General features: G+C 47.6%; 2 protein-coding genes across 3 annotated transcripts; one reads left to right on the top strand and one right to left on the bottom strand.

Moving 5' to 3' along the window:
- Positions 1–202: 202 nt before the first annotated feature.
- Atp5f1e (ATP synthase F1 subunit epsilon) lies at positions 203–3,208 on the top strand. Its single transcript, XM_036185209.1, has 3 exons — positions 203–352; positions 1,622–1,748; positions 3,060–3,208. The coding sequence occupies exons 1-2, from the start codon at positions 321–323 to the stop codon at positions 1,743–1,745; spliced, it is 156 nt and encodes a 51-aa protein (XP_036041102.1). The 5' UTR covers positions 203–320; the 3' UTR covers positions 1,746–1,748; positions 3,060–3,208.
- A 2,740-nt stretch (positions 3,209–5,948) lies between these two features.
- On the bottom strand, positions 5,949–13,603 carry Tubb1 (tubulin beta 1 class VI). 2 transcript variants are annotated; one of them, XM_036185694.1, is made up of 4 exons: positions 13,535–13,603; positions 8,322–8,430; positions 7,556–7,666; positions 5,949–7,452 (listed from the first exon to the last, which is right to left on the bottom strand). In XM_036185694.1, exons 1-4 carry the CDS (start codon positions 13,589–13,591, stop codon positions 6,371–6,373), a joined length of 1,359 nt encoding a protein of 452 aa, XP_036041587.1. In that variant the 5' UTR covers positions 13,592–13,603; the 3' UTR covers positions 5,949–6,370. The 2 variants fall into 2 exon arrangements, with proteins under 2 accessions (XP_036041587.1, XP_036041588.1); XM_036185695.1 differs by lacking the exon at positions 8,322–8,430 and having other exon boundaries at positions 6,345–7,452; positions 13,558–13,591.
- Positions 13,604–22,105: the final 8,502 nt, after the last annotated feature.

The raw sequence follows: 22,105 nt of genomic DNA, 5'->3' as shown, positions 1-22,105 counted from the left end.
CGTGCAGACTGAAACTTCGGCTGTCTGACCGCGGGTTCGAGAGGCCCCGCCCTCTGCCACTATACCTGGGAAGGTGACCAGGACGCAGTGGCCTCGCTGTCCCAGGTGTCCATGCGGCCGCGGTTTCCGGAAGCCGCTCGGCCAATGGGTGCCCCTATTGGCTCCCGTCTGTGACAAGGGCGGGGTGAGGCGGTGACTGGCGGGTCCATGCCCCACCCCTTCCGCTATTCAGGCGGCCTGACCTTCCTGCGGCGGGTCCCGACTGAGGCGACTCTGAAGCGACTCAGCGGTTCTGCCCGACACGCCCTGCTCGCGACACCATGGTGGCGTACTGGCGGCAGGCTGGACTCAGGTACGCCCGGGCAGCGTTGGGGAGGCCCGGCCCGCCACAGCAGGCCGGCGCGACGGCCAAGCCACGCGGCCACCCGCCAAGATGGCGTCGCCGTGGACAAGGCATGCTGCGGGGTCACGGGGTCACGGGCCCCAAACTGAGGTGGCTGCTCCTCGAGGGAGGAAGCCTGCGGTCCCTGCATGGCCGCTGTGAAGGCCAAGTGCACAGCACCCTAGGGCTGGCCACGCTGCCCTGAGACTTCTCACCTGCACAGAAGGAGGGGCACACAAGTCGTGACCACAGTGACCTTTCCTAGTCGTGAAGAAAATGGAAGCCCCTAAACTGTGGAGAGCTCTGCAGCAGCCCATGTTAGCACCCACTTGGTTTCCCTGCTCCAGGCAGTACACCTTCCAAAAGTCATACGCAAGGCCCTGCCACAAGTGAGTGGCCCAGGGTCCTGACAGGTCGAGCAAGGTTTTGTGGAACGAAAGGATGGTACGCCCGTAGTCAGTACCACATGGTAAGCCAGCTCCCATGGCATCCATGCACCCACCTGCACGCCTTGCTTTCCTCCTCCCAGCCCCTCGCAGGCCGGGTGTTACTTTAATCTGTTGCTTTGCAGATGCACAAGGAAAGGGAAGGTTAAACCCTTTGCTCCTGAGCCCCTCAGATAAATCCTAAAGCAGGAGACACAGCCACCACCCATCCTGATTTCAGAAAGTGTGAAAAGTGAAAAGTACTATTTTGGAAGAGAAAGATATTGACAGATGAAGTCTGCCTGCCAAACAGGAAGCTGCCTGTGAGCTCCTTTGCTAGTTGTTCTCTGAGAACTTTTAGTTCACCTTGGGAACCTTGATTAGGAGGTATTTTCAGTGACAGATTCAAAAGTTTTCTTTCTAATATATATATAATTGTTTTTAGTTACATTATTCTTACAGAAATGAGCTGGGGAATCATTTATGTGAGAGCTGTTCACATTTTGCTCTGTTTCCTACACTGTGGGATTTTAAAAAAAAAAAATCCTTCATTTTAAATTAATATGAAAAGATACACTGCCAAGAAGAAAACTTAGGATCTCTAAGTCAAATACCAGCTAATCTGGGGGCACATTTCTGATTGTCTCCTTTGTATAGATTGTTTTTGGTATTTCCCAGTTTTCAATCCAATTTTGCCATAGTGAGTAACCAGCCAAAACAAATAAAGAGTATGGAAAGAAATCCAAGATGCCGCACATGATGACATCTCTGTCTAGCTGTTGGTAATAAGCCTCCATCCTCTCTCACTTTCCAGCTACATCCGGTTCTCCCAGATCTGTGCAAAAGCAGTGAGGGATGCCCTGAAGACAGAGTTCAGAGCAAACGCTGAGAAGGCGTCCGGCAGCAGCGTAAAGATCGTGAAAGTGAAGAAGGAGTAGCCGGTGAGTCCCTGCTTTGTTAGGGCTCGTCTCTTCAAGTTTTGAGATCTTACCAAAACTCACTTTAGTTGGAGATTCTGCCTCCCGGTTGGTGTCTTTGGACACTGGTTCCTGCAGCAATGATTTGGAGTATACAGGTCTTAGACGGCTCCTGATGTGATGAAAGAGTCTCTGTGCAGCCCCGACAAGCAGAATAATTGGCACATTGACTCTCGGTGCAGTTAGCAATCCTCGGATAGAGAACCACCTTATTTTAATTAAACCTGGTTCATCTACCTGCACAAGATCAAATAATTGTGATTGCTGTTGGAGTTATGTAATGGGTTGGGAGCCTGAGAAATGGCAGTTCTCTGCATGCTCCTTCCCCCATGGCTGCTGCTGCCCTCACACATCCCTTCTTCCTAAACATACGGGCACACCTGCTGGCAGGGTCTTGCCATTTCATTAAATTAGGGCTGCTCGCCCTGGGTGAGCCCTGTTCTGCTGAGTTCCTTTTGCTTTCAGAGAGCCTGGCTCATTTTACCTGTGCAGAGGTGTTGGGAATGTGAAGTGGCAGTCATCTGCCGTGACGAAGCGGTTCTGCACAGTCGATGGGTTCAGATTGTGGTTCTCCAGACTGATTTGATCTCCCAGCTACTTTATTTACATTGTTATTTCAAAGATAAGCAAGGCAAGTTATCAGAGAGATGTTCTTCAGATTTCATTTGCTTTTGCTTTTGAAATGTGTCAGCCCCACAGCAGCACAGCCCATGACATTCACGCTCCAAAGCCTATGCTGTGAGCAGTCTGCCAGATTGAAACTCTCTCCCCAAGCACTTCTCATTTTTATCTTGAATTACAAATATTTTATTATAACCAGGGTTGAGCCCCTTTTCTTGGATCTGTCTCATCTCATCTCAGAATTTGCACCTGTAAAACTTCATTTATGTTGGGCTCTTCCTTCTCACCTGCAGTCACACTGTGCCTGTCTGGCTGACTCCTATGACTTTGTGGGAGCCTTGGGTCAGCAAAGTATGTCTGGCTCCTGGAAACGAAGTGTGGCTGGCCCCTATCTTAATGTCTCGCAACGGGGAGGACCCCAGTCCGCCAGCATGAATGAGGGCAGGAGGCTCTAGGACAAAGCTGTTACAGGAGAAGTGATTTACTCAAGGGTGTACCTGTTGCAGGCCCTGTGCCCGCAGGCAGCCCAGACTCTTTGTACGGTTGCTGCCGATGTTGTGCTGCATGCTGCCGCAGGCAGGCTCTCCCATTGAGGGTGGATGTGAAGAAGATGCTGCAAACTAGCAACTATTGCATTTTCTTGTTTCTGCCTAGGCCCTGACTGAAACATGAATTGCTGAATTGTCAAGGTGAAGACATGTGGGTACCTGTTATGGCAGATTGAAATCAACCTCACCTCCTGGGGACAAAACTACCCTTGTTGATAAATTGACTATGCCAATAAATTAACATGGTTTACTCTCTGCTGGGTTTTGTTTCTGTTGTACTTTTTTTTTTTTTTTAAATAGGAATTTTCCACATCATATGAGTGTGACCATATGAACCAGAGCTTCTTAAAAGGATGGAAGGGCTTACTATCTAATGACCACTGAACTACCAAGACCACTGTTTAAATGTATCCCACTGAACGTTCTGTTTGGCATCACTGTCACTGAGGTGGTTGTCTCTAGTCTCGGATCATACTCACATTAAAGCAGTGACTCTAGGTGGTTCCTTCCGATTAGCCCGTGATCCAGTGAAAACAATTAGAACACACAGTAGAGGAACAAATTGTGTAACTCATCTCACTTCACACAAGCCTGCAGAGCAGAGTCATTAACATCAGAATTTATCTAGACAAAATGCTTCTCACCTTTTATTAGTTATTTTCTGGGTGCATTTCTCACCAGGAATGAGGCAGAGCCGGTCAATACCTTGTGTCCTGTGTTGATAGCTGAACTGCAATTAAAACCTGTGATTCCTAATGACCAGTCTAGGCTCAGTGGGTAGGTAGGGCAGTCAGATCATGTTTGGCCATTCATTCGTTAGTTAAGTGTTCAGGAACAAAGTGTTTTGTTTTCCATGGATACGCTTGGCTGAGTAGAGCCACTGCAGAGTTGACTGCACATTGTAACTTCTCAAGAGAAACCTCCAGAAAAAGGACTGGAATCTGAGCTTCAGCTCACATGAGGCTGAGGACAGATGCTCTTGGCTCCAGGGACTGCTTCCTGTCCTCTATACACCTCACCTATGGGTTTTATTGGATTCTCAGCACAGAGTTGCTCAAGGAGGGACATTAATAGAATGGGACAGTAGTGGCCCTGAAAGGCTTCCCTGGCATCTGCCTGGGGCTGAAGTCCTGTTGTTAGGAAGTTACAGCCATACCTCCTCCAAGATTAAGGCCCCAAGAAGCATCTCCCATTACCAGGGATGGGAGCAGCTGACTCATAGGCCGTGGATAACTAGGCTAGCTAATAAGCAAAGGGCTAAGGGATTTCTACTTTCGGAAATCATTTATTAGGGGAGCCACTGGGGTGACTAGAGATGAGACTTGGGGATAAGGATTAAAATAACCAAATAAAAGAATTGACTTCCCATCAAGGTTCTGAGACTCGTTGTGACCTAATAAAAACTGAATCAACACTGGGATGAAATAAACTCAGGTCCAGCACCTCAGGATGACAGGACGACTTGGCAAGAGATGAGGTGGCTCTCCGCAGCCAGACCCCTGGCCTGTTACTAACCAGTGGTGTCAGAGACAGAGCAAAGGGATCCAGGGAGCTTTGAAATCTTAGGGCTCCTGTTGATTTCAGATACACTGAGGTCGCTATGGCAACCATACCACTGAAGGGACCAAGTGTCCCTGGGCTTTCAGTCAGTTGGTGGTTTAATCTATTTGTGCCATTAGAACAGTTAGGAGGTGAGACATCAGTCTGAGTGGTTAGACTCCAAGAAAAGCAGTTTGCTGAATCGGAGATAAAATGACTTAGTCGTTTAAAATGGAATTTATTTGCACTTCAGTGATTATTAATGAACAAGTCTTCACAGTCATAAATTTAAAAAACAATCTAGAAAGAATTTAAGTCTTTCTTGCACGTGTGTGATTGCCTTTTGAGGTTTAGAATGAAGGTATCCAGGTAAGCATGCAGCTGACTCCTGCAGAGTCATGGGCTGTAAGCTAACCTTGTTAGCATCTAAAGAAGAGTGGAGAGGTGCATACCTCACTACGGCTAGTGCTTCTCCATCCATACCAAAGTGGAAAGTAGTTAAAATACTTTGTGCTTTTTGATTATGTAAACAGGAGCCTGGTCAGTCATACCAACAATGGGGCTTGATTTTCTCTAAATATGAATTGTAATTATTTCCTCACAGGGCATATATGAGGAGAGTGCCATCCATCCACCTGCCACTTTAGTATTGATTATAAATGAGCCCAAGAGAGTACAGAGCTGATGACAGAGCATTTGTCTAGCATACCCCAAGGCCCTGGATTCCATCCCTAGCATCATGGGGACAAACTAAGACACTAGAACTCAATTTCATGGAATAACTCCCTTTGGAGAGGTCAAGGAGCTCCTCAGTGATTCCAGCAGACCATCAAGACCTCATGTACCTCAGACCTAGGCACACTATAATCAAGAGGTTATGAGTGGGTGATTTGGCTCCTGTGTGCTCAGTCCTGTTACGATGTGAGATTACAGCTGTGCAATGGTTAAAGCTGTGCCATCCTGCAAGCGTCTATGGCAACTTCTGCAAATTAATCTGAACTATAAAAGTTCCCTAATGAGACCATGTCCTCTGTCACCAAGGAGGACACTGCGGCAATGCGACTACATTCCTGCATTCAAATGGTTGCTGAGCATGCCTTGTGCCCTTTCCCAGAAAATGGAGAGGCTGTATGGGAGCTTCAGGGGTGATTGCTGAGGGGAAATGAAAAGGGTGTCTACAAACAGCCTTTAAGAGGAAAACCAGAGACAATCATTAGTGAATTACTGGCATCTAGCTCTAATAAGAACCTTAAAACACAGAAATATGTTGGAAGCCAGTTCCTGGGAAACAAAGGTCCAAGGACTGGAATGCTTTGCTTTTGCTGGTCTTTTGGACGGTGGGAGCCGAGAGGAGATATGTGGCTTTTCTTGCTTCCCTTTGTCTTTTCCCAGTCAGCCTGTTGACTAGTACATAAGGTCTACACAGTGCAATCATGGAGGCGGACTCACACTTCCCTTGGCCCTGAACCTCCCACACACTCTTCAGACACCCGGCTTTGCTGGCTTTGTGAAAGAGGGACCCAGTGAGGCTTCTTAGCTGCTCTAGTTACTGGTACCCAGCAATGCTAAAGGGTTGAAGAGGGGCCATCAGCTGCAAAGGACTCCTGGCAAACTCACACACTTCATCTGGATGTCTACCTACAGTTAGTGAAAACTAAATGGGGCTCACTACAGTAGATTTACTTGCTATTTAAAAAGAAGAAGAAAAATCATGCAATGGCTGTTGAGCCCTGGCTAGTAACTGTGGGTAAAGGTCTTGCCACTCCCAACCATCATCACCACATACACCTGTAATCCCACCCCTTGGCTGTGCCAAGGACTTCAGGACAATCTTTGGAGAAATTTCTGAAAATGGCTGCCCTTTAGCTTCTCTCCTGGCTAATGCTCTTTATCTTCTGTCTCTGTTTCTGCCTCCTCTTCCCTGTCGTCTTCACCTTCCTCCAGCTCTGCTTTGACATCTTGAAATTGTTGGTACTCAGACACCAGGTCGTGGATGTCACCTTCAGCTTCCCCAAATTCACTTACATCCATCCCTTCGCTTGTGTACCAGTGCACAAAAGCTCTCCTTCTGAACATGGCTGAGAAGTGCTCAGACACCCTGGTGAAGAGCTCTTGGATAGCTGTATTGTTACCTAGGAAGGTAGCTGCCATGTTCAGCCCCCGGGGTGGGATGTCACACACGGCCACCTTGACATTGTTGGGAATCCATTCCACGAAGCAGTTGCTATTCCTTGTCTGCACGGACAGCAGCTGTTGGTCCACTTCCTTAGTGGACATCTTACCCCGGAAGATACAGGCCACAGTCAGGTAGCGACCCCGGCGAGGATCACAGGCAGCCATGATGTTGCGGGCATCAAACATCTGTTGGGTGAGCTCAGCCACTGAGAGGGCTCGGTACTGCTGGCTCCCCTGGGCCGTGAGTGGAGCGAAGCCAGGCATAAAGAAGTGAAGACGTGGAAAGGGCACCATATTCACTGCCAGCTTGCGCAGGTCTGCATTGAGCTGGCCAGGAAAGCGTAGTGAGGTAGTGATGCCACTCATGGTCAAGGACACCAGGTGGTTGAGATCCCCATAGGTGGGTGTCGTCAGCCTCAGGGTGCGGAAGCAAATATCATAGAGTGCCTCATTGTCGATGCAGAAACAGGCATCTGTGTTCTCAATCAGCTGGTGAATAGACAGCACGGCATTGTAGGGCTCTACCACCGTGTCTGACACCTTGGGAGATGGCATGACGCTAAAGGAATTCAGGATCCGATCTGGGTATTCCTCTCTGATCTTGTTCATGAGCAAAGTGCCCATGCCTGAGCCAGTACCCCCACCCAGAGAGTGCACGATCTGGAAACCCTGCAGGCAGTCGCAGCTCTCGCTCTCCCTCCTCACCACATCCATGACATTCTCGATCAGCTCTGCTCCCTCTGTGTAGTGGCCCTTGGCCCAGTTGTTACCAGCTCCTGAGTTACCTATGACCAGGAGAAGGATGGGAGGGGAAAAGGTGAGGTGGGCAAAGCACCACCAGAAGGCATCTTCAGCTCTTCCTGGTAGAAGCTTCTGGAAAAAACCTACCATGAACAAAACTGTCAGGCTGAAAGAGAGCTCCTAATCTGCTGGATCGGATGCTGTCCATCGTCCCGGGTTCCAGGTCCACAAGCACAGCTCGGGGCACATACTTCTTACCTGTGCAGATTAATAGGAAAGACTCAGCATATGGTTGTGGGGGTTAGGGGGTTGTTGTTTGGTTGGATGTTTGGTTTTTCTTCTCTGTGAAATAGTCCTGGCTGTTCTGGAACTCACTCTGTAGCCCAAGCTGGCCTGGAATTCAAAGAGATCCATCTGCCTCTGCCTCCACAGTGCTGGGATTAAAGGCGTGCACCACCACTGGCTGCATATGATTGTTTTTTCTAAAAGGTGATGTTTCCTCAAAATGGATCCTTGGGATACTGATCCAAAAAACGTAAGTGTTCTAGAGGGAGGCCTTTGGTAGGTAGACATTTTAACATCTATGCCTGATCATACCTGACCCAGACTACTGTGACACAAATCTGTTTAAATACCTTTTTAAACTCCACTTCTTTCATTACTGTGTGTTTGTTGGTTCATTATCTCACCAAGAGCATGGATTCTCACCCTTCCTGTGGGGAATGGCTGGCTAGCATCAGTGATAGCATTCCCTTCTGCCCCTTGCCCTGGAGTGGGGCACCTGCTAGCTAGACTCTGCAACTCTGCCTTTCTACCAGTCTCAGGTTGACACTTCACTCTTTCACATTTGGGTCGTTTGCTCAGCCCATGCTCGCCAGATGGTAGGCCTCTGCCAACCTAGCAGCCAGCCTACCGTAGGCTTCGTTGTAGTACACGCTGATCCTCTCCAGTTGCAGAGCAGAAGCCCCACGGTCACTCCCAGTGCAGTCAATCCCATGTTCTTCTCCGATAACCTCCCAGAACTGTGGACAGAAAGAGAGAAATCAGTTCAGAGACCTGGGGAAGGAAGAGCCATTGGGACAACTCAGCAGCTCAGCCAGGAAAGGGGCTTGCCACCAAGCCTGATGACCTGAGTTCAATCCCTGGGACCCCACCTGCAGGAAAGAGAGAACTAACTACCACAAATTGTCCTCTGACTACCACATGCACACATGGCATGTGTACTCTCTCTTGCATACACGCACACACACACACACACACACACACAAATAGATAAATAAATGAATAAATAAATAGACATAATAAGACAAATGTCATAGAGTGGGATGGCTCCTGTAAGGATGTTGCTGCCCTGGAGGCTGCCTGACCCTGCCCAACACTTCCTTCTTGTTCTTCCTCTTCTTGCCTCCACTAAGTGTGACTATGAAGACTGTGCTTTAGACACATCTGAGCTTCTGAAGCAAAATGTCAAACACAGAAAACATTAAATTGGACTTTGCTATTAACCCTGGTGCGTTACAGCTGGTCCTTTTAGACTCTTACTTCAGATGAGGGAGCTCAAATTTCACTTTGCTTTGGCCTGAGCTGGAGAAGTGCTGATCCCAGGGGGGAAAAAAACTGAATTCTTACTTGATTTCACAATGGTATCTCCTTTCATTTTGGGGATTTTTTTTCCCCCATAAACTTCACCTCAGGGCCCTCCTGCACAACCTGATATAATGTATGTTTTGACTAACAGACATACTCACAGTTCAGAATTATGCATAGCTGATGTCTTGGAACTATTTGGGATATTCTATGCTCCCAATCATGCATACAGCTTTTGAGATTACTATGTAGACCAGACTGGCCTCAAACTCACAGAGATCTGCCTAAGTACACCATCATACCCTGATGAGAAAATCATTTATTACTTTTATTTATTTATTCATTCATTCATGTGTGCATGTATGTTTGTTAATGTGTGCCAAAGCATTCAGTGGTAGTCAGTTTTTGCCATCTTGTGGGCCCCTGGGATGTAACTCAGACCATCAGGCTTGGTGGCAAACGCCTTTACCTGCTGGACCATCTTGCTGGCCCACAGCATTTACTAACACAGAGGAAGCCCCTGGGATGATTTCATTAGACCATTCTGGAAAACTCTCATATTAAAGTGCAATAAAAATACCTTCCCTTGAGTCAAAATCTCCAGGGTATTTTCCCAAGCCTCTCTGTAAGCAGCATCTCTGCCCTAGTCACACTCTTAAGAAAACAGCACAGTGCTATAATGGGCTTTGAAGACCGGAAGAGTAAGTACAAAGAAGCTCTGAGATGGTGCCGACGAAATGTGTCTTAGCATTGTGTATATGTATTCACAATCATGTGTACATGTGCCTGCTGGCATACATACATTTGCATGTATGTGTGTGGAGACCAGAGGCCGAGGTCTGGTGGTTCCCTCAAGCCCTTCACCTTACTATTGAAGACAGGGCTGTTCACTGATCAGAGCTCATTGATTTTGGTCAGGCCCGCAAGCTCTAAGGAGCTGCCTGCCTCTGCCTTCCCAGAGCCTGGGATTACACATGTGACTCTCAATATGGGTGTTTGGGATTTAAACTATGTCTTCTTGTTTCCATGGCAGAAACTTTACCGGGTAAACTGGCTCTTCGGCCTAGAACGTTTCTTAACACTCCTACTACGGCCCACAAGAAGTCATGGCCGGGACTCCAGCCACCAGATGGCACAATCCCAAGGCATCTTGAGCTGATGATCCCCCTGTCCTTTCCTGTACTTCCTCCCTGAGGCCTCTCTCCATCTTATCATCTAAGGTCAGAGCAGTCTCCCTGACCCCTCTCCAATGCACTTCTCTGTTGGTTATGAAGGTCTGATTCCTGTGGCATATGAGATGACTGATGTTTGTCAGGCTGTGATAATGTTTGCCACAGAGCTCAAAGACCTTCAGTTTAAGGCAACCCAGCTTTAACTTTCCTGGGTGTTCCTTCACCCGAAGGCCTCCAAGTCAATACAGCACAGAGATATGTGTGTATACTTGTAGACTGTGGCACTGTTCACAGCAGCTAAGAAATAAAATCCACCTGCCATGGATTTCCCTGAGTAAAGTGTTAGATAAAGGAAATGTAATTATACACAGTGGAATTTCTTTTCAACCACAAAGAACAAAGTTTTGTCATTTTCTGGAAAATGGTCAAAACTGGAGAGCATTGTATTAAGAAGACTAAGCTGGTCTCCAAAGACAAATCTTACATGTTTTCTCTCATGTGTATGTCCTGGAGTTCATATAGTCATATAAAATCATGCATGTATACATAAGATAAAAGTAGATGTAAAACTAGCCCAGTAAAGAAAAGGGGTAAATGGGAGATGGGTGGAGGAATATACTCAGGATACAATATAGATCTGAATGAAAATGTAAAGGTAGATAAAGAGAATTAGAAAAACTGAAAGGGCTTTCTTCACTTTTTCACAGCTGTGTTCCTTACAGTAGAAGCCCATCCCTTGGTTAGACACTACGTGGTCCATACTCATGGTAGGGTATTGCTCAGCTCAAAATGAAGCGGACTCCAACCCTGCTATCACATGGATCTACTCAAGGTCTATATCCAGAAGGGCAGACACACACAAAGACCTGAAGTAGAATGGCCATTGTCAGAGAAGGGAGTGAGAGAAGAATGAGGTCCAGTTTCAGCAGGGCAGAGTTTCCATTTTATAAGTTGAAAGGTATTTTGAAGGTGGGTTACAAAGCATACTCAGTACTACCTAATTTTCATACAAAAATGACAAAGAAGGAACATTTCCACAACATGCATCTTACCACACCAAAAGCTTTTGAATTTCTTTTTAAAGCTGCATAATGTTTCATTATAATAAAATAATAGGATAATGAATAAAATACACTGCGTTCATCTATTATATTCAGGGTTTTTCCACCTTTACAATGTGTTTTTCACTTGTTTGTGTTGTGGGTGGGGTGCACACATGTGTCATAGAACACAACTGAAGGTCAGAATGTAGCTTGTAGGAATCGGTTTTCTCTTTTTACCATATGGGTCTTGAGGATCGAACTCAAGTCATTAAGCTTGGCAGCAAGCATCTTTACCCACAGAGCCATCTGGCTGGCCCCTGGTCCCACCTTTTGGCTATGGTTAGCAATACTGCTATAAAGGGACAAAGGTCTTTCATGATAGTGTTTTTAAACACATAATTCATACACATGAAAATAATTCCACAGTAACATAGGGCACTCTCCCCATAGGTGCTACAGATCAGTTGTTGATCTTAAAATTAGGAGTGGCAATCCTGACCTCCAGAGCCTGCCTTCCTGGTGTCCCTGGGGAAGGAGTCAAGAGCCTCTCTCAGAACTGCAACAGGAGGAACTAAGAGTTGAGAGGAAAACTCATCTACAAATCACTTATCTCTGTGTTTGAGATAATCTCTTTAATTTTCTATTGCATATGAAGTGTTCTTTGTAATATAAGCATGGACCCTGACCTGCACACTACAGCTCAGAGAACATTGAGGAAGAAGGGGCAGAAAGAATTTCAGAGCCGGAGGATGGCGAAGGGCACTGGGAAATGTCTTCCAGACGCTGAATGACCACTGCACTCAAATTCACAGAATCTGTGACTACCTGTACGACATCAAGCTAAGATTCATTAGTAGCCCAACAGGCAGCACTGACTGGACTCAGTGGGTTTTAAGACTTGTGTGTGTGTGTGTGTGTGTGTGTGTGTGTGTGTGTGTGTGTGTGTGAGAGAGAGAGAGAGAGAGAGAGAGAGAGAGAGAGAGAGAGAGAGAGAGAAGGAGATGGATGTATTAGAGAGTGTCCAGGGGTAGTGGTAGAAGGTAGGGGTGGATCTGGTCAATACATACATGTATAAAATTGCCCAAGAATTAATCCAGGCAGTAGTGGTGCATGGCTTCAACCCCAGGACTCGTGAGGCAGAGGCAGGTGGATCTCTGAGTTCAAGGCCAGCCTAGTCTACAGAGCAAGTTCCAGGACTGCCGGGACTACACAGAGAAACTCTGTCTTGAAAAACCAAATTAATTAACTGATTGATTAAATTTTAAAATTGCCAAAGAATAAATTTTAAAAAGGACATTTTGGAGGCAGAAGGCACTAGAGTACTAGGGTATTAACAAAAGAACCCAAAAAACAAAAATCCTTCAAGTAAGGCTGGCAAGACAGCTTAGCAGCATAGACCCTTGCCACCAAGCTTAATGACCTGAGGTCAACCCCTTGATGGAAAGGAGAGAACTTGTGCTCTGATCATCACTAGTGCACAGTAGCATGTACCCACCCTCCCAAATACATAATTCAAAAAAAATTTAAGCATCTTTTAGTGATTTATTTATTCTTATTTTATGTTTATCAGTGTTTTGCTTGCATGTATGTCTGTATGAAGGTGTCAGAAACCCTGGAACTAGAGTTACAGACAGTTATGAGCTGCCATGTGAGTGCTGGGAATTGAACCTGGGTCCTCTGAGAGAGTAGCCAGTGCTCTCAACTGCTGAGCCATCTCACCAGCCTCCCAAAAAGAATATTCATAAGTACTGCTTTGTAGATGGCTCACAAGGTAAAGGAGCTTGCTGTCAAACCTAATGACCTGAGTTCGATCTTGTGGCCACAGTGGAAGGAGAGCAGCGACTGAGAAGACTGTCCTCTGACATCTACATGCATGCTGGGACATCATGCCTGCACACACACACACACACACACACACACACACACACAACACATAAACAGCATACATACACAAACACACACCACAACACACCCACATACCCCGCCACGCACCACAAATTATAATATACACAATTTAAATTAAGAAAATTTTCCAAAAAGCTTCAGAAAACTCTTGAAACAAATTACTGGTTTTAGATGTGGAAAGCTCATTTCTAAAATGCTAAAAGCAAAATGGCTCCCATACCCATTTACACATATAATTATAGGCAAAATTAACATTAATTAACACTCTAACTCTAATGGTTTTGCTAAAAGACCTTGTTTAATAAGCCATCTATTTAGCAAGTATTTGCAAACCTGCAAGGCCCTCTTCCTCCTCCTGGGAACCTGGGCATCTGTAGGGTTGGCAGCAACCTGTGGCAAAATGCTCTGGTCTTACCTACCTTGGATCCGATTTGGTTGCCACACTGGCCAATCTGAATGTGCACGATTTCCCGCATCCTAGCCTTGAACCCAAGGGTTAGTTAGGTCTCAGAGTCTGGAAGAGTATGGATTGTCAGTGTGAGCTGGGCGCAGTTTCTTTCATGGCCCTGGTGGGACCAGCCCACCCAGCTGCTCTCCCAATAGGCCTAAGAGTGTGTCTGGCTGAAGGCCCCACCCCAGGCCTTCCCTGTTTTCCACAGTCATGGTAAGAGGGGTGCTTGTCTGTCCAGAACTCCGCCCAGTCATTTCCTAGATCTGAGTCGGACTGAGGCCCCTCTTACAGACCTGATCTCAACTGATGGTGTCACTGACATACATCCATGGGTTATGGCTGAAGGGGGCAACTGGGACCCACCCCAAAAGGGCTTTCCCTATCCAAGTCATCGTTTTGCTTATCTATGACTTGTCCTATTTTCAGCCATGTTACCTACAGAAGAACAATTTGGAAAACAACCTCTGCACTGAGGTGACCTTGGGGACATGCACACACCCCTTCTCGCCAGACACACACACACACACATATACATAGTTAAAAATAAAGTAAATCTGGGCTGGAGAGATAGCTCAGAGGTTAAGAGCACTGGCTGCTCTTCCTGAGGTCCTGAGTTCAAGTCCCAGTGACCACATGGTGGCTCACAACCATCTGATGCTCTCTTCTAGCATGCAGGCAGAATACTGTATAATAAATAAATAAATAAAATCTTAAAAAACATAAAATAAAGTAAAGTAAATCTTTTAAACAGAAAACATCACCATTAAGAGAGAAAATTCAGAGCTGGGGCTATGGTTCAATTTGGTAGAGTTTGCCTAGTGTGCATAAAGCTCTGGGTTGGATCCCTAGCCCTGCATAAACCAGGGGTTATGGTGCATCTCTATAATCCTAGTACATGGAAGTTGAGGCAGGAGGATCAGAAGTTCAAGATCATCCTTGGCTACATAGGGAATTCAAGGCTAGCCTGGGCTACCTGGTCTCAAAATCTCCTCCAGCCCCTTTTTCAGAGATTGAGCCTCAGAAACTTGATGATGTGGCAAGCCAGAGAGGCCATCTCAGAGGATATGGACCCAGTGGAACCAAATGCTGGATTTAAGGCTAGAAGTACATTAGGCCAGTGACACTGACGGGGATAAACCCCAACACTATTTCCCAAGGGCCTGTGAAGGGGCTGTCTCCAAGGAACTATCTTTAGTCTCAATGGAGTCCCCAGTGCGCAGAGAGATGACTAAGAAGGGAGAGACAGGAGAAGAGCCTTTTCCTCCACAGGATTTGAATCAGCCTGTGGAAAGGCCTGGGCTCTAAACCGAAGAGAAACTCTGTGAAAGACCTTGTCTCCAGAGGGTCAGGTCAAGTGTACACACAGTTCTTCATTCTGACCCAGGTGCCTACTCTCAGACCCCAGTCCCAGTGGGATTCCACAGCTAGAGACGGAGCTGCTGTCATGGAAGAACTTGGGATTGCCAACAAAATCCAAACGTGGGCTGTGAATATTGGATGGAACATTCTATGTCTCAACTCTGGCTGAGGTATAGTGGTCCATGAATGGCAGGAGACCGTCTGCTTGGTCGCAACACTGAGCAAATCCGTCAAGATGCTACTGAAGAGAGGCCTCTCTGCAGAGTCAGTGCAGGCCTCACTTCTGCAGCTTTGGAGGCTACTTCATGGTCGGAATGACCACATGTTTCTCAGATGTTCTTGCCCCAATCATCTGCACCCCCAAGATAAGGAGAATGTGCAAACTTGAGAGGTGAAAACTTACATGTATTTCTCAGCATCTTTCACACAGTAACAACTGCAGAGGAATGGGAGATGGCTCAGCAGTTAAAGAGCTTGTGTACATGAGAGGACCAGAGGTCACATCCTCAGAACTCATGGAAAGTGTTAGGTGGGTGTGGAAACCCAATTGTAATTCCAGCTTTAAAAGGAAGAGCTAGGGATTCCCGAGCAAGCTGGAGAGGAAGACCAGCTCTACTGGTAAGCTCTGGGTTAGACTGAGAGACCATGCCTGAAAGAATAAGATAGAACAACAATGGAGAAATATTCCTGATATTAAAATCAGGCCTCCACAAGCATGTACACAACATGGTACCCACACACAGGAACACAAACATATACACACATGTACCCCCATCCATATACACATCAAAGGGGGGAAATGAAGAAAAATACATACAAGTTTGCCATGTTGGCACACACACATACCTGTCATCCCATCAGCTGGGGAAGCTGGAATGGGAAGATTACCACAAGTTGGAGGCTGAGCAGCCTCGGCCACATAGTGAGGTCCTGTCTCAAAAGGAATAAGAACCAGGGAGATAGATGAGCAGATGAAGGCACCATCCATCAAGACCGAAAATTGAACTCAATCCCTAAGGCCTCATGTTCTAGAAGAAGAGACCCAGCTCCCACAAATTGTCCTCTGATGTCCACATGCACTGTGGCACGTGTCCTCTAACACAAAATCAATCTATAAAATACAATTAATTTAAAAAGTGCACTGGGGGGTTGGGGATTTAGCTCAGTGGTAGAGCGCTTGCCTAGCAAGCACAAGGCCCTGAGTTCGATCCTCAGCTCAAAAAAAAAAAAAGTGCACTGGGAAGGTCAATTCAGAAGCCATACACCCTCTAGCCTCCCTCTTACTTCACTGTTAATGGCCCCCTTGCCTTTGGGGCCCTGGTGGCTTAGAGGAAACTGCCTTGCCCTTGAAGCCTCTCACATCCTTAGGATCATCAGAAGTGTGCAAAGGTCACAAGCAATCGTTTGCTAATTACTAAGATGCATGCCTTATCTCTTGATCAGCCAGGGGTTGCTGGTCTCATATCAGCTTTGAGACCCTAAAGTGCCCGATGCACAACAGGGCCTTAGCAGTGTTTGTCAGGTGATCACAAACAGCTGGGTGAGTTTGAGCAACCCAGCTCAGAAAGGCAGGTTTCCATAAAGCCTATAATGTGTTCATTCAGGAGTGAGTCCTTGTAATGGTGTGTAGGGACACAGTGCTCAAGGACGCTTTCCTCTGCCCCCTGAGAGGTGGTCTAAGTTGAAAGTAGAAAATGTTCCAAGAACCTTGGCTGACAGGCACAGCTGGGCGGGGAACAGCCAGCCACAGTGAGCTATTGTGAGAAGCCATGTCCGTGGTGGCCCTGGCCTCTGCACAGAAGTCTTGAAAGGGGCCCGTGTGGCTGCATGCTGCCTTGCTGTGTAGACCTCAGGACTGACTCCAACAACGCTTTTTGATTTTCCTGTCTTCATTCCCCACTGTATGACCAGGCCCCAGTGTGCCTGGGTCCCCTAGAGCAGCCCTCTCTTGAGCACATTCCTCTCGGTCAACTCAGTTTGCTTAGGGAGGGGAAAGCCTGGCTTCCAGATGGGCCCTTAAAAGGCTTTTCTGTTAATGGGGCAGTTGGCAAAAAGAGAGGCCTTGTTTGCTTTGATTCCTGTATCATCAGCAGTGTTTACTCAGTCTCGGCCCAGTGCTTCACTTTGGATGCTGTAGGGAAGCTGGGGTGGGGGTAGGTGCTGGGCAGGAGAGGGCTGGCAGTTCCCCAGGGCTGCCCCTGAGAGGGGCCCATCTCCTTCCAGGCTGAGAATTTCTTGATCTGCAAAGCTGGGATTAACAGTCTCAAAGTCAAAAATCTCTTTGGAGAAGTTAGTGCAGTGAGATTGACCCTGACACCTCAGTGCAGTGAGATGGACCCTGACACCTCAGTGGTAGGTGTTCATGGAGAATGGGGTACAGCTGTCTGAATAGAGACCACCTGTGGATGCAGCCTCCTGGTCATCCCTGATGGTCAGGGTCCAGGGCACTGAGTCACACTGCCAGGGATAAGAACACACACATAAAACTTCTGAAGAGTGAGCGTCTTATCTCAGCTCCTTGTTCATGAGGATACCTGTTAGAGGAAGAGAGCTTTCTGTTGCCAATTGGTCATATGCCAGTCAAGGGGTGATTATATGGCCACACCTCAGACCAACAGAACTGCCCTGTTCAAGATGCAGGCGAACAGTGTCCCCAGAGAGGACAGTGTCACCCTCAGGTCTGATCTCTTGCCAGGCTGAAAGTGACCCCATAGCCCTGAACTGTGGCAAGAGATGAAGGGTGGCCCTCTGTGATGAATGACAAACCATTCTCTGGCCCCTGGGAAGGGGTATGGCAAAGGCAGGTTAGCGATGACTGAATTCAAGTGTACAACTTTACCTGATGCTGCTCCGGGGGCACAGAGGGCAGAAGCAGGGACTCTTAACATGCCAGTGGGAGGCCAAGCAGAGACACAGAGATTCTTCAACAGGGATAGTCACCCCTTCCTGGGTAGCACCTTCCCCTTCAGGCTGTCACAATCAGCAGGCCACAAGAGAATGGTTGTAGCCTTTTCCTGGATGACTCTGGGGTCTATTATGGGAATGGAACCAAGAAGATAAGAAAACACCAGTGTCATACAGAAGCCCCCAATCAGCCACTTTCAGACTTCCCTCCCAGGAGCTGTCCCAGGGGTCACATGGAACGCCCTGACTCCCACTTGGCAAGTGAAACTTAGTGCGGAGCAAACAGCGCTCAGAGCATTTGTTGATTATCCACCCCCGGTCCTCCACTTGGGATGCATGGGCCGTTCCTTGGATAACTCAAGAGAAGATTGTTGAATTACAGTGTTTGCTAATGATTCAGGAGCAGAAATTTTTCCTAATGTCTCAGCAAGAAAATGACCTCCGAGCAGTCGCTATGAGTGACTCAGTGGGTGTGGGCAGCCTCTCTGATGAGCTGAGCTCCACTCCTCTGCACCCCGCTTCCATGTGTGTCCCTAACTCGAAAGGGAAGTTCCAGGAGGAATAAGTCTCTTCAAGCAGAGAGGGGCTGAAAGATGTGGATGGCTTCCCAGCTCTACAAAGGAGCCTTCCAGTTTGCTCCCCTGAGACTGATACATATGCATGCCGTGCTCCTCCTCATCTGCCTTGCAGCCCTAGACCATGAAGAAACCTGGTCACCTCTTCAGTGCATTGACACCAGCTTCGTGAGCCAAGGTTTCTCTCATTAACAGTCAGACATGTGAGGGGACACACATACACACACACACACACACACACACACACACACTACTTTCCCGGCCCTGCTGTGATTCTGAAGGCAATGGATCCCGAGCCCTCTCAATTGCATTTTCCATCTCCCAAGGTGTGCAGCCACTGATAAGCAATGATCTGTGGTGGGAACAGAGATAAGCTCATAGCCGTTAGCACCTGGAGCCAAAACCAAACAAAAATATAGAGTTCTTCAAGGCCCAGGGTTTGTCTGCATGAGCTGGTGTATGAGTCTCGGAAAAGATCTATTTATTTAGCAAATATTATCAGAGGGACCTTAGAAAAGGTCCTGCCCTCCAAGGACTTGGAGGCTGACAGGAGCGTGGGCTTCCTCTCTCGGCTGCAGCCCAGAAGTGGGGGCTGGAGGTAGAAACTGACTCATCCCAACTTCAGAACAGCTTGGCAGGTCTTCAGACTCATCTAGCCAAGGGTTCAGTCCAAGGCATCAGAAGACGGGCTGGAGAGAGGGCTCCCAGTCCGACATCCTGGGAGCCTGGGTTCTCTCAGCGTGCTTCCCTCCCTTCTGATGAACAGCTGCATCCTGCCCTTTCCCCATACCTCTCCAAGTCATGCCTTCATCCACTGCCAACAGCCCTCCCATACATGGCGTTCAAATTAGCCCTCAGTAGGTTGTGTCCTTCCTCATCGGTTACCGGGTCCCCTCAGCCATTCTCCTGAAACTAGTGACAACCCGGACGCCTTAGTTTGGGATCTCTTGCTGGAATAAACATCATGACCAAAGACACTTTGAGAAGAAAGGAGTTTATTTGCTTTTATAGATTATTGTCCATCATGGGGGGAACCCAAGGCAGGAACTTAAGGCAGAAGCTTGAAGCTGAAACCATGAAGAAACATTTTTCTGGCTTGCTTCTGGGCTCATGGACATTTCTATATTAGTAGCCAAGAAAATGGTCCATAGACATGCCCACAGACCAATCTGAGGGTGGCAATTCCTCACCTGAGGTTCACTCTGCGCAGGTATATCAAGTAGACAATCAAGGTTAGCCATCACATGAGGTAAGCAGACCTTGCATTGCTGTTGTGAGACAGGCATAAGAAGTCCTCTGAGTGGGGAAATGTGGAGAGGGACCGAGTAGCCAGGAGAAGAGTAATGGACAGACCTGCTGGAAGTGGCTTTAGGCGCTCGGGTGGCAGTGGGAGGTGGCAGGGACCTTTCCCATAGCCTGGTGCTCTGATAACTCTTCTGAGATCTCCTCCCCCGAGCATCCTCTGCTCTATGGCAGCTGCCAGCGGTTCCCATGCACTAAGGCCTGGACACACACACTGTTCCCTCTTCTTCAGTCTCCCTCCAGAAGAGCTGGTGGCTACGGCCTTATCACTGAATCTCAGATCATAGGATAAGAAAATGATTACAGAAGACCCCAATCTCTCAGCTCCCCTCTGTGTGTGTGTGTGTGTGTGTGTGTGTGTGTGTGTGTGTGTGTTATGAGTGTGTATGCATGAATAGATGATGTGTGTAAAGGTCAGGTGCCATCTACTTTACTTTTTTTCTTTCTTTTTTTTTTGTTGTTGTTATTTTGTTGTTGCTTGTTTTTCTTCGAGACAGGGTTTCTCTGTGTAGCTTTGTGCAATCTTGCTCTGTAGACCAGGCTGGCCTCGAACTCATAAAGATCTGCCTGGCTCTGCCTCCCAAGTGCTGGCATTAAAGGTGTGTGCCCCTACTGCCTGGCTTCTACCTTAGTTTTGTTTGTTTGTTTGGTTTGGTTTGGTTTGTTTGTTTGTTTGTTTGTTTATCCAGAGCTGAGGACCTAACCCAGGGCCTTACACTTGCTAGGCAAGCACTCTACCACTGAGCTAAATCCCCAACCCCATTGGTTTTAGTTTATTGAGACAGGGTTTCTCTGTGAAACACTGTCCTGGAACTCACTCAGTAGACCAGGCTGGCCTTGAACTCACAGAGATCTGCTTGCCTTTGCCTCCCTAGTGCTGGAATTAAAGGTGTGCACCACCAACACCCGGCCTATCTTGTTTTTTGAAACAAGGTCTTTAATTGGCCTTGGACTTGCCAATTAGTCTAGGCTAATTGATCAGCAAGTCTGTCTCAGTCTCCCCAGTACTGGGATTACAAGTATGTCATCATAGACAGACTTTTTGTGTGGGGGAGGGGGTTCTAAGATGGAACTCAAGTCCTTGCCCACTGATCTGGCACCATCTCTCAGCACTTTCTACTTTTTCAACCTTTCTTTAGCAGAATGTAAGCTCCCCTTCCCTGTGGCCCACCCCACCCCCACCCTGGGCCAAAAGCAGAAGCCTGGCACATGGTAAGAGTCACCCAATAGGTTCTGGTGTCACGCCTTTAGAGGGCAAGTGAATTCTATCCCACAAAAGATAAAGTGCCCCTTTGAAAGACCTCAAGGGTGGATTCCTGTATCAACTATTCATATATTAGGTGCCGGCTGTAGGCAGCATGTTCCGGAAATAATGGCCCTGAAGCCAACCTCATGAACATGACTCCAGGAAGCTACTTTCATGGCAAACACGTGCCGACAGCAGGTCAGGATATGAAGCAAGATGGTCTTGGGGACAGTGGCAGGGTCCATGACAAAGCTGAACCACCGGATCAGAAGGCCTTCTTGGCCTGGATGTCTGTGAGTTAGCACAGGCTTCTGGCCATTGACCGAGCGAATAAAGAGGAGGCCTGTGGCTGGCTGGTGAGGAAGCCATGGTGCCCTGCAAAACCAGCCTGCTTCTGGAACACTGTCAGCAGCCATCAAAACAAATGCTGTCTCCAGGATGTGGCCCCACTCAGGAATGTGCAATAATAGGAAATGTCTGCAGCTGGCCAGGGTGGGAGCCAGACAATACCGCACAAAGGAAGAAGGAGAGAATGATCTTGAGGCCAGTCCACCATGCGCGAACTCTAGGCCACCCTCCCATCGGGTTAGGAAGGTGGGTTGACCCTGGCCTAACTCAAAAATATGCATGTTGTTCTTTATTCGGATGAGGGGAAAATCAACCTTATTTTTAGAAATGAATAGTCTTTTGTGTCTGTGGCCTTGGATCATGTGTTTGCCAGGAGACTTTATGGAATATTTAAAAAACAACAAAAACAACAACAAAAATCCCCTCAGATTCAGATCTGTAGCCTCAAGTCTCATGCTAAGTCCTGATCTCACTGGAAGTGCCATCCTCCCACATGTCTCTACCCCGTCCCATTCAGGAGAGGACGAAGAATCAAAGGAGGACTGTTACCTGCTCCAGCAACACCTGAACTAGAATGACTCAGTTCCCGCTGAGAACAACTCCCCCAGCCAGTCACTCAGGCAAAGAACTGTATAGTAGTTTCCGGAGACATGCCCAGTTCATGAACACCTGCTTGACTGTGCCCGAAGCCTGGGTGGCAGAGACACACAGCTGCTCATAAAACAGCTGCTAGAAGCAGCACGCGGGTAAGCAGGGCCTCCAAGGCAGGAAGGTGCCCGCCCTGCCCCAGCCTCCTTCCTTTCAG

The sequence above is a fragment of the Onychomys torridus genome, chromosome 4 (assembly GCF_903995425.1).
Source record: "Onychomys torridus chromosome 4, mOncTor1.1, whole genome shotgun sequence".
NCBI classification, from domain to species: domain Eukaryota; kingdom Metazoa; phylum Chordata; class Mammalia; order Rodentia; family Cricetidae; genus Onychomys; species Onychomys torridus.
Note: the sequence above shows the minus strand (reverse complement) of the source record. Positions and strands in the feature narration are given on the sequence as shown.